The sequence below is a fragment of the Portunus trituberculatus genome, chromosome 20 (assembly GCF_017591435.1).
Source record: "Portunus trituberculatus isolate SZX2019 chromosome 20, ASM1759143v1, whole genome shotgun sequence".
NCBI classification, from domain to species: domain Eukaryota; kingdom Metazoa; phylum Arthropoda; class Malacostraca; order Decapoda; family Portunidae; genus Portunus; species Portunus trituberculatus.
The window spans coordinates 14,454,290-14,468,187 of record NC_059274.1 but is presented as its reverse complement, the minus strand read 5'-3'; the positions used below and the strand labels follow the sequence as shown (position 1 = coordinate 14,468,187).

At 41.4% G+C, this 13,898-nt stretch overlaps 1 protein-coding gene across 1 annotated transcript in view; it reads right to left on the bottom strand.

The window, feature by feature from the left end:
* Positions 1–6,519: 6,519 nt before the first annotated feature.
* Positions 6,520–13,898, bottom strand: part of LOC123506478 — an 8,436-nt gene continuing 1,057 nt past the window's right edge. Inside the window, exons 3-4 of the mRNA XM_045258590.1 lie at positions 7,398–8,214; positions 6,520–7,178 (exon numbers count right to left, since the gene is read on the bottom strand). Of these exons, the coding sequence (XP_045114525.1) occupies positions 6,722–7,178; positions 7,398–8,214 (1,274 nt within the window). The 3' untranslated portion in view covers positions 6,520–6,721. The remainder of the gene's footprint in view (positions 7,179–7,397; positions 8,215–13,898) is intronic.

Below are 13,898 nucleotides of genomic sequence, written 5' to 3'. Positions count from 1 at the left end.
TACTGAGCTTTGGTATGGCATGGCATGAGGCAGTGACCTCACCCGCTGACCCAGGAGTTCCCTATCTATAGGACAGGACTCAACACTTTCTACCATTGTAAACAACTTACAATCGCTCCCTTTTTCTCTCTCTCTCTCTCTCTCTCTCTCTCTCTCTCTCTCTCTCTCTCTCTCTCTCTCTCTCTCTCTCTCTCTCTCTCTCTCTCTCTCTCTCTCTCTCTCTCTCTCTCTCTCTCTCTCTCTCTCTCTCTCTCTCTCTCTCTCTCTCTCTCTCTCTCTCTCTCTCTCTCTCTCTCTCTCTCTCTCTCTCTCTCTCCGCCAGGCAGGCGATAACATGTAGGTTCCCTAACAAGTCCAAAAGAGTCATCCAAAAAGCCAGGGACAGATGTCTTGACACCTCTTTCTTAAAAGAACTGAAGTCGTAGGAAGATGTAAATAGGGTAGGGTAGGGAGTTCCAGAGCTTACCAGTGAAAGGTAGAAATGATTGAGAATAAGGGTTAACTCTTGTAATAGAGGATTGGACAGAATAGGAATGAGAGGAAGAAGAAAGCCTTGTGCAGCGAGGCTGCAGGAGGAGGGGAGGCATGCAGGTAGCAAGATCAGTAGAGCAGATAGCATGAAAATAGCGATAAAAGATAGAAAGAGATGCAACTTTTCGGCAGTGAAAGGCTGAAGATAGTCATTCAGAGGAGGGGAATTGATGGGGCGAAAATCTTTTGATTCCACCCTATCTAATAAAGCTGTATGAGTGGAATCCCCCGACATGCGAATTGAACAGAATAGGGCTAAAAGGAAGGAGAAAGCTTTGTGCAGCGAGGCAACAGGAGGAGGAAAGACATGGAGTTAGCAAGATCAGTAGAACAGTTAGCATGAAAATAGCGATAAAAGATAGAAAGAGATGCAACATTTCGGCGGTAAGGAAAAAGCTGAAGACAGACAGTCAGTCAGAGGAGGGAAGTTGATGAGATGAAAAGCTTTTGATTCCACCATACTTAATAAAAATGTGTGAGTGGAGCCCCTCCTCAACATGCGAAGACTATATACTCTATACAGGGACGGATAAGGGCCTTGTACAGAGATAACAGTAAGAGGAGGGAGAAAAAACTGGCAGAGACACCTAAGAAAACCTAACTTCATAGAAGCTGTTTTAGCAAGAGATGAGATGTGAAGTTTCCTGTTAATATTATGAGTACGTAAAGGACGGACCGAGGATATTCAGTGAGTTTGTATCAAGACGGCAGTTTGCATATTAGAAAAAATCGTTATATATAGTTATACAAATTGCATACTAAAGATTATGTATCCATGTTGATTTTCTTTACGTAATTCTTTACGTAAACTTGAACGTCTAAAGACGATCCTAGCTATGCTGTGCCATGATCATGGTTAAATTAAATTAGATAACGAACGCAGCCAATGGTAAGCCGTGTCGCGTGGCCTCAGCCAGACTCAGTGTGGAAACACTAGACGTCATGAAATACAACGCTCCTACACAAAGCACTGACTCGTAACGCCCAGTGTGCACCAGTGTTCACATGCAGGCTATTCATGTCACACGTGCACTCTCGCAGTGGGTGGGTGGAGCGTGGAGCGTCTTGTGTGTGACAGTTATCTTTGACTCACATACCACGTCTTGTTTTTTATCGGGTTCCCAATGTGTTTTCCAAACTTAGTGGGAAGAAAGTCCTGTGCGTACTATAGTACTTAGTGAATCTGTTCATATTCGTTAAAAGTTCAGTTGATGAAAAATTACTCCTGCTCACCGTCCTGTCAGGCCACAAGATTAGCTGTGTTGGTCAGCAGCCATCACGGGAACTTGAGCGAATCCTTTTCATTATATCAGCTTCAGGATTTATAACTTGTTTTAGCTTACAAATTTAGTTCATAATGTGTGTAACTGTAATTGTCGGGAATGTGTGGAAAAGGGCATGCATTTTGCTATGTTCCATTATATGGCAATGTTTACGCTTAACGCTGCAAACGTACATCATTGCTAATGTTATCATAGCGACTCTCGGGAAACAAAGTATATGCTGCAGATCTGTCCTCCAGAAGGAAAGCACTCACTGATGAGCTTCCTGCCCAGTCACCCTGAATCTGTTTCTCTGCACGGACGGGACGAAACTTTATTATGTGCTTATTATGTTTACCAGAGTGTTATCATGTGCTATTACTTTATCTTTGATGTAATAGTGACCGTTTGGTGTTTTTTTTCTGGGGCAGTCATCTGGCAGTACTATCATGTTACTACTGTACTCTCTCTCTCTCTCTCTCTCTCTCTCTCTCTCTCTCTCTCTCTCTCTCTCTCTCTCCTCAAGAAACCCGAATAAAATAATGAAATTTTGAACTCTTAGTAGAGTTTCTCAACATTTAATTTAAATGCAAGAGTTTATCAATACTTCTCCAACCTCAGTCATGTCTCAGGCAAACATGAACACTTCACACAGCTTCCCGCTAAGTTACCTTTTTGTAGATGCTGGAGCATTACGGGAGGCGACCACTTAGTAACTGTGATGGAGAGCGGCATGTGTAGTACGCGTGACCGGCACTATGGAAAATAAACAGTGGTGAAACACATCCCTTGAAAGTTGCAAGTCACAGTGATGGAGCTACAATTTCCTTCTTGTTTAGTTCATTTGACAGGAATGATAGCGTCGACTGCCACCACCAGCGTCTTGTGGGTGGTGTTGGATTGGTTCAAGTGATTCCTATTTAAATTTCATGTTGATGAATACCGTTACAGCAATGAACTATTACCGTGGGGGCCTATTCCTGCACCGTCTCACAGCCCAAGCTTTTGATTTCCCCGCACTTTCAAGCTTGATTGATGTGGAGGATGCTGCGAAAACTTTGAGAAATAAGAACATAAGAAAAGAGGGAAGCAGCAAGAGGCCGCCAGGCTTATACGAGGCAGTCCCTGTGTGTTTCAGCTACCTAATTCCATCTATCTTCCCCATCCATGAACTTATCTGAACTTCTTTTAAAACTCCCTATTGACTCAGCTGACTACATGACCACTGAGACCGTTCCACTCATCAACCACTCTGTTTGAAAACCAGTTTCTTCCCATTTCTTTCCTAAATCTAAATTTTTTCAAGTTTAAACCCATTATTTCTGGTTCTGTTCCCGCTACTGATCCTAAGAACTGCATTCATGTCACCTTTGTTAAAACTCTTATACCACTTAAATACTTCTATTAGGTCTCCTGTTAACCTACGTCTCTCTAAGCAATGCAGATTGAGTTTTTTCAGTCTTTCTTCATAGGGAGAATCCCTCATTCCCTGTATCTATTTTAGTCATCCTCCTTTGCACTGACTCACACAGAGCTATATCCTTCCTAAAATATGGGAACCAGAATTGTACCGCATAGTCAAGATGTGGCCATTCTGTCCATTCTTTCATCCTATCCAAGTCTGCCTGCAAAGCCTTGGCATCCGAATCGGACCTAATTAATCTACCTATCTTTGTGTCGTCTACAAATTTACTAATGTCACTATTAATTCCACTATCCACGTCTTTGATATATATTAGAAATAGTGGCCCTAAAACTGAGCTTGTGGCACCCCACTAACTACTTCTCCCCACTCGGAATTAGATCCATCAATTACTACCCTCTGTCGCCTGTCGTCTAACCACGCTTTAATACAGCCTTATACCATGTGCTTTAACCTTTTTTAAGAGCCACTGGTGAGGTACCTTGTCAAAGGCTTTACAGAAATCTAAGTATAGAATGTCATAATTATCACCTTTATCTGCCGCCTCATAAACCTTACTATAAAAACTCAACAAGTTTGTATGACACGACTTTCCCTTCGTAATTCCATGTTGTGTGTGATTTATCAAGCCGTGTTTGTCTACGTAGGTGTTCCCTAATGTTTTTCGCTATTATTGATTCCATTAGTTTACCCACAATTGAAATTAAGCTGTCAGGCCTATAATTAGATGTTCGGATTTTATCTCCCCTCTTAAATATGGGAACCACATTAGCTTCCTTCCACGTTAACGGTACTACACCCGACTACAGTGACATCCTAAAAAGTACCGCTAAAGGCTCGCTGACGACGTCCTTGCATTCCTTTAGAACTCTTGGATATACTTCATCAGGTCCTGGTGACTTGAATTTCTTTAGTTTATCTATCTCCTGTTCTACCATCACCTTAGTTATATGAATATCTGTCAGCTTTTCACTATCCTCTTCCCTAAATATCTGTTCGCTATCTGGGATTTCCTGTGTCTTCTCCTGGGTGAAGACAGTTAAAAACTACTCGTTCATAATTCTACTAATCTCTTCCGCAGAACTAACCATTTCCCCATTTGCTGTCCTTAAGGGACCTATTTCTTCTCTTCTTTTCGTCTTGTATAACTAAAATAATCCCTTGGGGTTCGTCTTTGCTTGGCTGGCTACCCTCAACTCATATTCACTTTTAGCCCTCCTCATTAACCTCTTATTAACTGTTCTTACTTATTCATGGTATAGGGGCCTTAAAGCCTCATCTCCTGCCTTTAGCCTCTTTTATGTATATATATATATATATATATATATATATATATATATATATATATATATATATATATATATATATATATATATATATATATATATATATATATATATATATATATATATATATATATATATATATATATATATATATATATATATATATATATATATATATATATATATATATATATATATATATATATATATATATATATATATATATATATATATATATATATATATATATATATATATATATATATATATATATATATATATATATATATATATATATATATATATATATATATATATATATATATATATATATATATATATATATATATATATATATATATATATATATATATATATATATATATATATATATATATATATATATATATATATATATATATATATATATATATATATATATATATATATATATATATATATATATATATATATATATATATATATATATATATATATATATATATTCCTTTTTGCCCTATGCATCGCTTTAATCTGTTTGTCATCCACTTAGGGTCGTTGCTTTGTGATTATATTACTTTATATTGAATGTTAGCTATCTGACTCTCATGCATTTTGTTTAGAAAGTGGGTATAAATCTCACCAACCCTCACCTGACCGGGAATCCTCCCATGTTCTAATCCAGCTTCTCCCATTTGTCCCGCTCCGACTTCGCACTTCACCCCCCTTCTCTGATCCTGCCTTCCCTCTACCTGACTATCTCTGCCTTCCCTTTGCCAAGCGACTCCTTTTAAATACTCCCTTAAGCCCTCGAAATTAGCCTTCCTGAAATCAGGTATTTTCCTATTGTTCTTTTTTCTAAAAGTTTCATGCCATTTCAATGTATACCGTATTTCTTTGTGATCACTGTTACTTAGCTGGCCACCAACCTCCACCTGCATAACGGCCTCCTCCCTGTTTGTCAGAATTAAATCTAGAATATTATTTCCCCCTGTGGGTTCTAAAATGACTTGCTTTAAAAAACTATCCTGAATGACCCTAAGAAACTCATCTGCTTCCCTGTTACCCACCATCAAGCTCCAATCAACATTCCTATAGTTAAAATCGCCTACTACACATACCTTTCTGTACCTGGCTGCTCTATTCATTTCCTCCCATAGGGAAGAGTTTATTTGGTGTGAAGCATTAGGGGCACTGTACACTAAACCCATTACTACTGATTGAGACCCGTCCTTAATATCTACCCATAGAGACTCTGTTTTGTTATCTGTCTTAATTCTGCTGTTTATGCAACATGGCAGTGTGTCCTTGACGTACAAAGCCACTCCTCCCCCTCTTCTGTTTTCCCTGTCCTTATGAAAAAGTGTATAACCATCAATTTTCACTTCCTGATCAAATACCTTCCCTGACATATCTAACCAGGTTTTTGTTAATACAATTACATCAAAATTTTCAACACAAACTGCTCCTCTCAGCAAATCTATCTTGTTTCAAATACTCCTACAGTTCGTGTAATACACTTTTAAACTATTCTTCGCATTTTCTAAACTGGTTTCTTTTCTAGATTTGACTATTCTTTCATACCTATGGATCACCGAAGTCCCTATCCTCTCCTGACTACCGAAAAAAAGCGCCGGAGTGCATTTAACTCGCCTTCAAGTGTTCCAGCCAAAACACGAACACCTTGGCGTGATAAATGCAGTCCATCTCTGGTATACAAGGTGTCTTTGCCGTTAAAGAGGTCCCAGTTATCGATGAACGCCCATCCATTACTCCTGCAGTGATCAGCAAGTCTGCAATTTATTGCAATAGCCCTGGACAGCCATTCACATCCCAGTCCCCTCCTTGGCAACACACCGTATACCACAGGGGTTACATCCGTATTTCTAATTCTAGCCAAAGCCTCCTTAAATGTATAACCACCTGCGAAATACAAAAGTCGACTGGTATATATTAAGATTACGTCGAAGATGTAGGACAGAATGATTGAACTTTTGATGGGATTAGTGACGTTTGATTTGCATAAATATGTTTATTTTTTTATTTAGACACTTACTACTTGATAAGTAAACAGATAACGTTGGCTTAACATACATTAATAAAACACACACACGCGCCTCTTACCTCTCTCTCTCTCACTCTCTCTCTCTCTCTCTCTCTCTCTCTCTCTCTCTCTCTCTCTCTCTCTCTCTCTCTCTCTCTCTCTCTCTTTCTCTCTCTCATGGAGCAATTCCTAATTCCATAATTTCGTCAAAAAGAGACATAAATCTTGACTTCACAATAGGATTTGTGTCTAGCATTTCCATCGCCTTGTCTCTCGTCTTACGAAGGTAATCTTCAACATCCTCTCCATTATCTTTCGATGACTCTACTTCTTCAGTTTCAAAGACCATGACAGGCAAAAATATTATGGCAAACAATAAACCAGCGACATTCCTGTCCCTGAAGTCCTTGAAGAGCTGTGTCTGCGTGAAAGGTACTGTCTTGCCGCCAGCCTCCATGACGTCCTTGAAAGTGGTGTAGTAGGAGCCCAGGAAGGCTTCAATGTTGGGCTTCCTGACATCCCCCGTCATGCTACTATATAGGAGGTAGTTGAGATCTGCAGCAGGAACACTGAGGTATGTCATCTGCAAGTCAAGAAGCATCACATCCTCGGGGTAGCCGGTCTCACTGTACCTGCAGGAGGTCACGAGACGCATAACACAATGTGCTAAAGGGATTTGTACTCTGATTAAGAGCTACAACCAAACATTTTCCACCACAGCTTTGTAGTTGAAAAGAAGCGAGTGATGTGGTAAAAATAAAAGATGATATTGGTGTAATTCATATTTTTGTAGATAGAAACAAAAGTGCGTGATAGAAATATGTATGATGCAAAGAATAGTTACAGCTTACCTAAAGAGAAGGTTGTTAATCCAGCAATCTCCGTGACACACCACCTTAGGCTCGCCGCAACCCATCTGATCCAAGATGTCCACTATATATGGGATGATCGTGTCTGTCCAGGCAGACAATCTCTCGTATCCTCCTACTCTTTCTATGATATCTTTGGTAAATGTCACACTATTTTCAAAAATTTTACGCAATGAACTGTAATTTTGCAAGAAGTAAGCTAATCCTATCTTTAAAAGAGGGTACTTTTCTCCGAAGTGTTCGTCAGGGATTTTGTTCTGCAGCAGCAGGGAGGCGGCGTGAAGTCTGGCCAGCTCCCTTAGCACGAGGGTAGTGTGAGCCTTGTCCAACCCTTGCTTACGGTCAGCCATTTTGTAGCCTCTAGCTCGTAGGTCCTCAAGGAAGATCACTTCTTTTCTTTCTTCCAGGCTTATATAGAAACATTTGGGAACGTTGATCTCTGTGTGACCAATCTCCTTTAATACAGAGTTTATATCAGGTGCGATGTCGAGGAAGAAATTGCATTCCTTTTGGAAAAATGTATCAAAAATGTTTTCACCTCCAATGGTCTTTCCTGTGTTAATCTTTACCACATAGACCACTTCGGAGCTTTTACCGTCGAACTCATACTTCACCTCGACGCTGGTCACTACAGAGGCATAATTGTCGCCCTTCTTAGTGAAGTCCACGATTCTCCAGGCGGTGAGTTGTGCGGTGGTGCCCTTGTCTGTCGTAAGCGCTGCCCGCACGTGGTCTTCTGTCACGAAACACTCCGGCGTCACTGGTGATAACGGCGATTTTTCGGCATGAACCTTTGGTTCTGTGAGAGAGAAATGATATATTTCTTAAATTTGCTGAAAGAGTGTGTAGTTAAGTTTGAGAGAAGAGAGAGTGCACTGAAAATGCTCCAAGAATGAAAGGCATGGATACTGTGAAATTTCCCACTGCAGTTAGTATCCAGGAAGGAGACATGGGCCAGAATGAACGGATATGCTCTTGGTGGCTTGTGTGTGTGTGCTGTGTTGCACGTGTTTGCGACGCGTAGTGTGAAAGGTACCATTGAACTCCATTGAATGTTAAAACGCTCTTCATCGAAAGCGCGTGCATAGACTCTCATGTGAAAAAGCAGGGAGTTCAATGGGACCTTTCACACGACGCAGAAGCCAGCAAGGACGCATTGTCTTTTCTTGACACGCGTCCTTTGCTGGCTACTAGTGGCAATGGGTGCTTTTCCACGAATGTTCTAGTGTATAGTAGCTATGGTGCGTGAGTACGCAGTTGCCGTTGCTCTGCCACATTGGTCATCATTTTTAGCTGGGTGGCAGGCCAGATTTAAATCCCGTCCCGCAGTTGTGGATACAGCTCTGGTGTGCAGTATAATGTAACAGTCATAATTAATAATAAATATCCATAGATATTTGACCATAACTTTTCTTTTTTTTAATGTAAGAGTGACTACCAGTCAAGGGCAGGAAAAATGTGATAAAAAAGGCCCACTGAGGTGCCGGTCCCTAAAGAGTGAAAAGAAAAGGGGACATCAAATAGCCTCTTAAAGTTAATCAGTAAACTAACATTTTAGACGATTTTCCATTTTCCATTGCTTGAATTGCTGCATAAACAAACACAGGATTTTTCCATGAAACGTTCATCTTGAGCAGACAGTGGATGACTGAGAGGAAGGTTCTGGCAGGAACTCAGGCTGGCGGTAGGGCCCTATACTGGTCAGTGAAACGTGAAAGCATGATAAACTCCTGTATAAACACTTGGTGTGTTTCTGTGTCTCTGTTCGACGTGTCCACACAAACGCTCGTGTGGAACTGGTCTAAGCCTAACACAGTTAAGAGAAAACACCAGCGGGAGGATAGCAAAGTAGGCTGCAGGTGGCACGGAAGAAATCCCAGGCACAACATGAAAGCCGAACCAGTTGGCAGTGCGTGGGGTATCTGAGTCAGAGAGTCTGTCACTGGCAGGAGAGACGCATTGCCAATCTGATTCCTAATTTCACCGCTTGCTGCCATTTTGTTCACGATGATCACTTGCAGTATTAGTACATTATACACTCTCTACATAGGTCTTCCCTGAAATTGGAGTATACATACATCAATAAAACACTGATTTGTCCAGAGAGGTAGCGCCACCGCCACCTGAAATCAGGCCTGTTCGCAGCTAGGCTCGTAGACACCTATCAGCACTAGAATTTTTCATCGTTTCCGAGTTCCTGGGGCAAAGGGATGACTTAGCTAATCTGGAAATCGATGTGTAGAAAAAAAGTACAACATGAATTGTTGCACATGTGCATTAAAATTAGAAGCGTAATTCAATGTTATTATTTTAACTTGCTGGTGTATAAAAAGTCTTTGTTAATCAAATTATAAGATAAAGTTAAAAAACAGATAATCATTTTTATTTAAGTAAGCATGAACACTAAAAATAAAATTATGCCAATTTCAGTTTCTGCATTTTATCTGAGAGTATTGAAAAATATGGATATCACTGTCACGTCCTATATATAAAGATAATCAGTGAAATAAAAAAATAATCAGCACCACTGGCGGACGTACGACACTAAACTTCGTGCCGTTAATTAAGAAGACTGGTAAGGCTTGGAGTGTTGTTGTGATTTGCTGCCAGCAGCTGACGATATCGTACCGGAAAGCATTAAGTCTGCGACACAATACTATGTTTTCTATGTACTGCATGGACTTGTCTGCTATTTGCTATACTCAAATGAAATTATGTATCAGTATACATCCGTTGATAATAGTATGAAATGATAAATTGCTTGCCTTGATATGCTGTTTTAAGAACATCATCTGAAATTATGAACTGAGACTCAAACAATGTTATATACAGTCAGTTATCATGAAATTAATTTACTTAAATTTCAGATGCATTTGCGTGCAACTATACACCCGTGTAAGCTTATAAAACTTGCCCCAAAAAGTACTTATTTTCCAGCAAGAATTACAAAATCTAGCGCTGTCTGGTATCAAGACGCTGAGTGCAAACAGTGCGAGCAGTGAACCCGCGACAGTGCGACTGAGCGGTGAACACATTGCCAAGTGTTCACTTCGTGCGTGATGTCAAGAACATCTGGTCCCAAAAAGGGCTGCGTCCGAAGCCAAAACACACATTCTCTCTCTCTCTCTCTCTCTCTCTCTAGCTATTTATCTATCTATTGTGTCACATAACTGAATGAGGAGCATGAAAACACGCATAGGAGTTCCTTAACGTCAGCAGTGTCCCTCACAGTCACTTACCGTCATCCGTTAGTGTGTAGACTCGTGTAGTCTGGGCGCCGGCGCTTGCCCAACTGCCAATACTAAGTTGCTAGCTCGGCTTGAAATCATTGTATCTGCCTTGGCTAGAGGTTAAAACTGTTTTACGGACCTCATTATAATTTGCAAGTTATCTTGAAGACAAAAGTGTAATTTCTTTACCTTTTAATCTATCTTTATAATATTTATCTATTTTACATTTATAATCTATACTGCGACCTTCACAGCACTGATGGCACAGAAGTATCAGAGACAAGTTAGATAGGCAAGTTTAATATGAAGCGATGGGAAAGCTCAACCTGCTGCATTACGTAAGAGTTGTGTGACAAGGTGTGAAGAAACACCTTCATACATTCTCAGCAATCGTCTCCGGTCAAGGACTGGCATCAATCCTACACTCACTGCTCACACCACATAGGTATAAGAGTCAGCCCTGCACACTGTCAACCTGTGTGTGGTGCTGCGGTGCACATGGGGCGTGAGTGCACGGTAGGAAAAGATATTTTGTGAAGGAAAGTTTACCATGTAACATGTACATGATATTATGCATTCTATATGTTCACGATTATTTTGTGACCATGTTATTTTCTGAGTTTCTAATAGAGATTAATACTTATTTTTATTTTTTACTGTCAAAACTAGAGTGAATAACCTTATGAATAGGTTTGGTCAGCACTGGCCTATCATCTCTTGTCCCGCAGTTTTTTGAGAGCTTTTGAGAGATGTCATGAAAACGCGTGTATTTCGGTCACATGTGTCTTTTATGCTTAAACGACTAGCGATGACGAAGCAAATTTAGTAGCAGAAAGTAACAAATAGGATTCTTCAAGATATCATAGAACTGAAAGCCACTTTTTCGTAACTCTTCACCCTGTGACAGTGAAGTTTGTCCCTGGTCCTATCGCGCCGCCACGCCTGAGCGAAACATAACCGTGCTGCAGTACGACAAAGTGGCAACTTGAAGAGGAGCAGCTGTGTGGAGGGTAGCCACCGAACATGTGCCAAGTGAATGAAATCTCAAGGACGTCTTATAATCACCTTATTTTCTTTGATTTATTCAGGAATTTTCGACACTGTACATTATTTGTACATTCATACTGTGCTTAACATTTTATAAACTGGCATTTGTCTTTAAATTCTTTAATAACGCAGGAATGTTATGTTATAAACAAATTTAGCGATAAGGCTTTCTTCATTAAAGAAAATACATATTAGGAGCTTGTATGTTTTCCGAGGCTGCAAATATTCTGTGTACATATTCACGAGACTCCTCCCAATCCTCGCACGTCAGGAAATCAGTCACACCAATCCCCACTCGTAGTTTTCTTTTGGTGTTTGAGGAACCTTTAGTCTCCTCTGAAATACATCGCGAAGCCATTTGAAAAAAGGTACTTTCTTTTTTCTTTCTTGTCCTTTTCTTAGTACTTTCTCCTCCTCTTCCTCCTCCTTCCCTTTATCAGTCCTCCTCGTCTCCTCCGCCTCCGTTATGTTCTTGATGTAGAGCGGCACACAGCGTTGGTTATACTCTTGCCATCGGTAGTCGGATGACATCTACACGCATGGCCGCCGTAGTGGTTGAGGCAAAGCTGGTGTGGGTTCGGGCAGGCGGCGGGTTCAGCACAGTGATCCTGCCACACACACAGGTGCGCTGCAGGCTCGAAGCGACGTCCCGTGCCACAGTCGCACGAGATCTGTACTCCCTCATCAACAAGCAGATGGTAGTTTAGATTTAGTTGCCGGTTAACACTGCACCCCTGCCCGCCCCTCGCCCCATGCAAGCGACACGGGTTGTTGAAGCGGTTCCAGCAGTTTTCCAAACTGGGTTCTTGCAAGTCACCGCAACACGGATTGGGGCAGAAAGAGTAGAGGGCACAGCCGAAGGGATCGCCGTAACTATTGGCACGAGAGTCCCCGTCTGGCCTGGTCTGGTTAGGAGCTGACGAGTCGCACTGCAGGAGATGTGCGAGGTAGGGGACACCGTGCATGGTGTACCAACACATGTATTGCATCGCCGTCACTGTTTGTATATATAACTCAAGGCCGTCAACGGAACTGCTATTACTTACGCTCGAGTTATCACTTGAAATTACAACTTTCTGGGTGAATTTCTTTAGTAGTGAAAGAATGAAAGATATATATCCACCTGATGGTTTTGTGACTCTCAGGCGTTCACGTAAACTCGGTCTTACTCTCTTTTTCCATTTCTTTGGACTTGATGTACTCAATAAAGTGCCAACAGCATTTCGAATTTCCTTTTTCGTTTTGGTGTTCTTGTGACGGTGATCACAAAATATCCGCAGTCGTCGGCTGCCTTTGATGCACATTCCCTTTCTCCTCCCCTGCCGCAGCGTCAGTAGGTCATTCTCGGCGCTCATTCCCAGCCTTCGCGCCGCCCTGCTCAGGTAAGTGACGCAGGAGACAAAGTCGTGCCTGCAGTGGCGACGCACTTTGCGGTCTTCCGGCACTCGCACTTTTGGAAATCTTTTAGTGAGAGGATCTTTTTCATCCTGAGGGATGTGCAGCCGGGTATCCTTCACTACCATGCGAAACGCCCGCAGCATGAACGCGACGTCATGCACCTTGTGGCGCAGGTGTGCCTCGCCCAGGAGGCCTGGAGGAATGTTGCCCAAGACAGGCTGTTCTGGGTGAAAAACAGCAAATCTTGTGACAGACCTGGATACGGTTGGCCTCCCGGCGGCCCCTGCCGTCCCAATCAACGCCTGGCCGATCATCACCGCAACACTCACTCCAATTAAGACGCTCTCAAGCATCGCCTTTTATTTTTGTGGCGCAAAATAAAAAGAAATACTAACTGTTCACTGACAGACATCAGGCAAATCGTGAGACTGAAACGAATGAAATTACATGAACTGTATTCACATCGTATAGCTTCACGTGCCGTGTGTGTGTGTGTGTGTGTGTGTGTGTGTGTACTACAGGCAATATTCTCTTAGCCTTTAGAGAGAAAAGTCGTAACCTTTCCCTCTGCCGATCCGTTTGGATAACCAAGCTTGTTTTTACTTACTCTTCTTTCCCGCTACTCTTTCTCTTTATCTCTCCGTCCCTTCTTTCCTCTCACCGTTGCATTCCCATCTTTCGCTCTTTCCTTCTCCCTCTCCCTTACTCTCTTCCAATCCTGCATTCCTCACCCCAAACCTCGTTCGAAGCTGGTAACAAAACACAATTTCCTCTATACAATGACAAAGATATTTTACGAGTGCAGGAA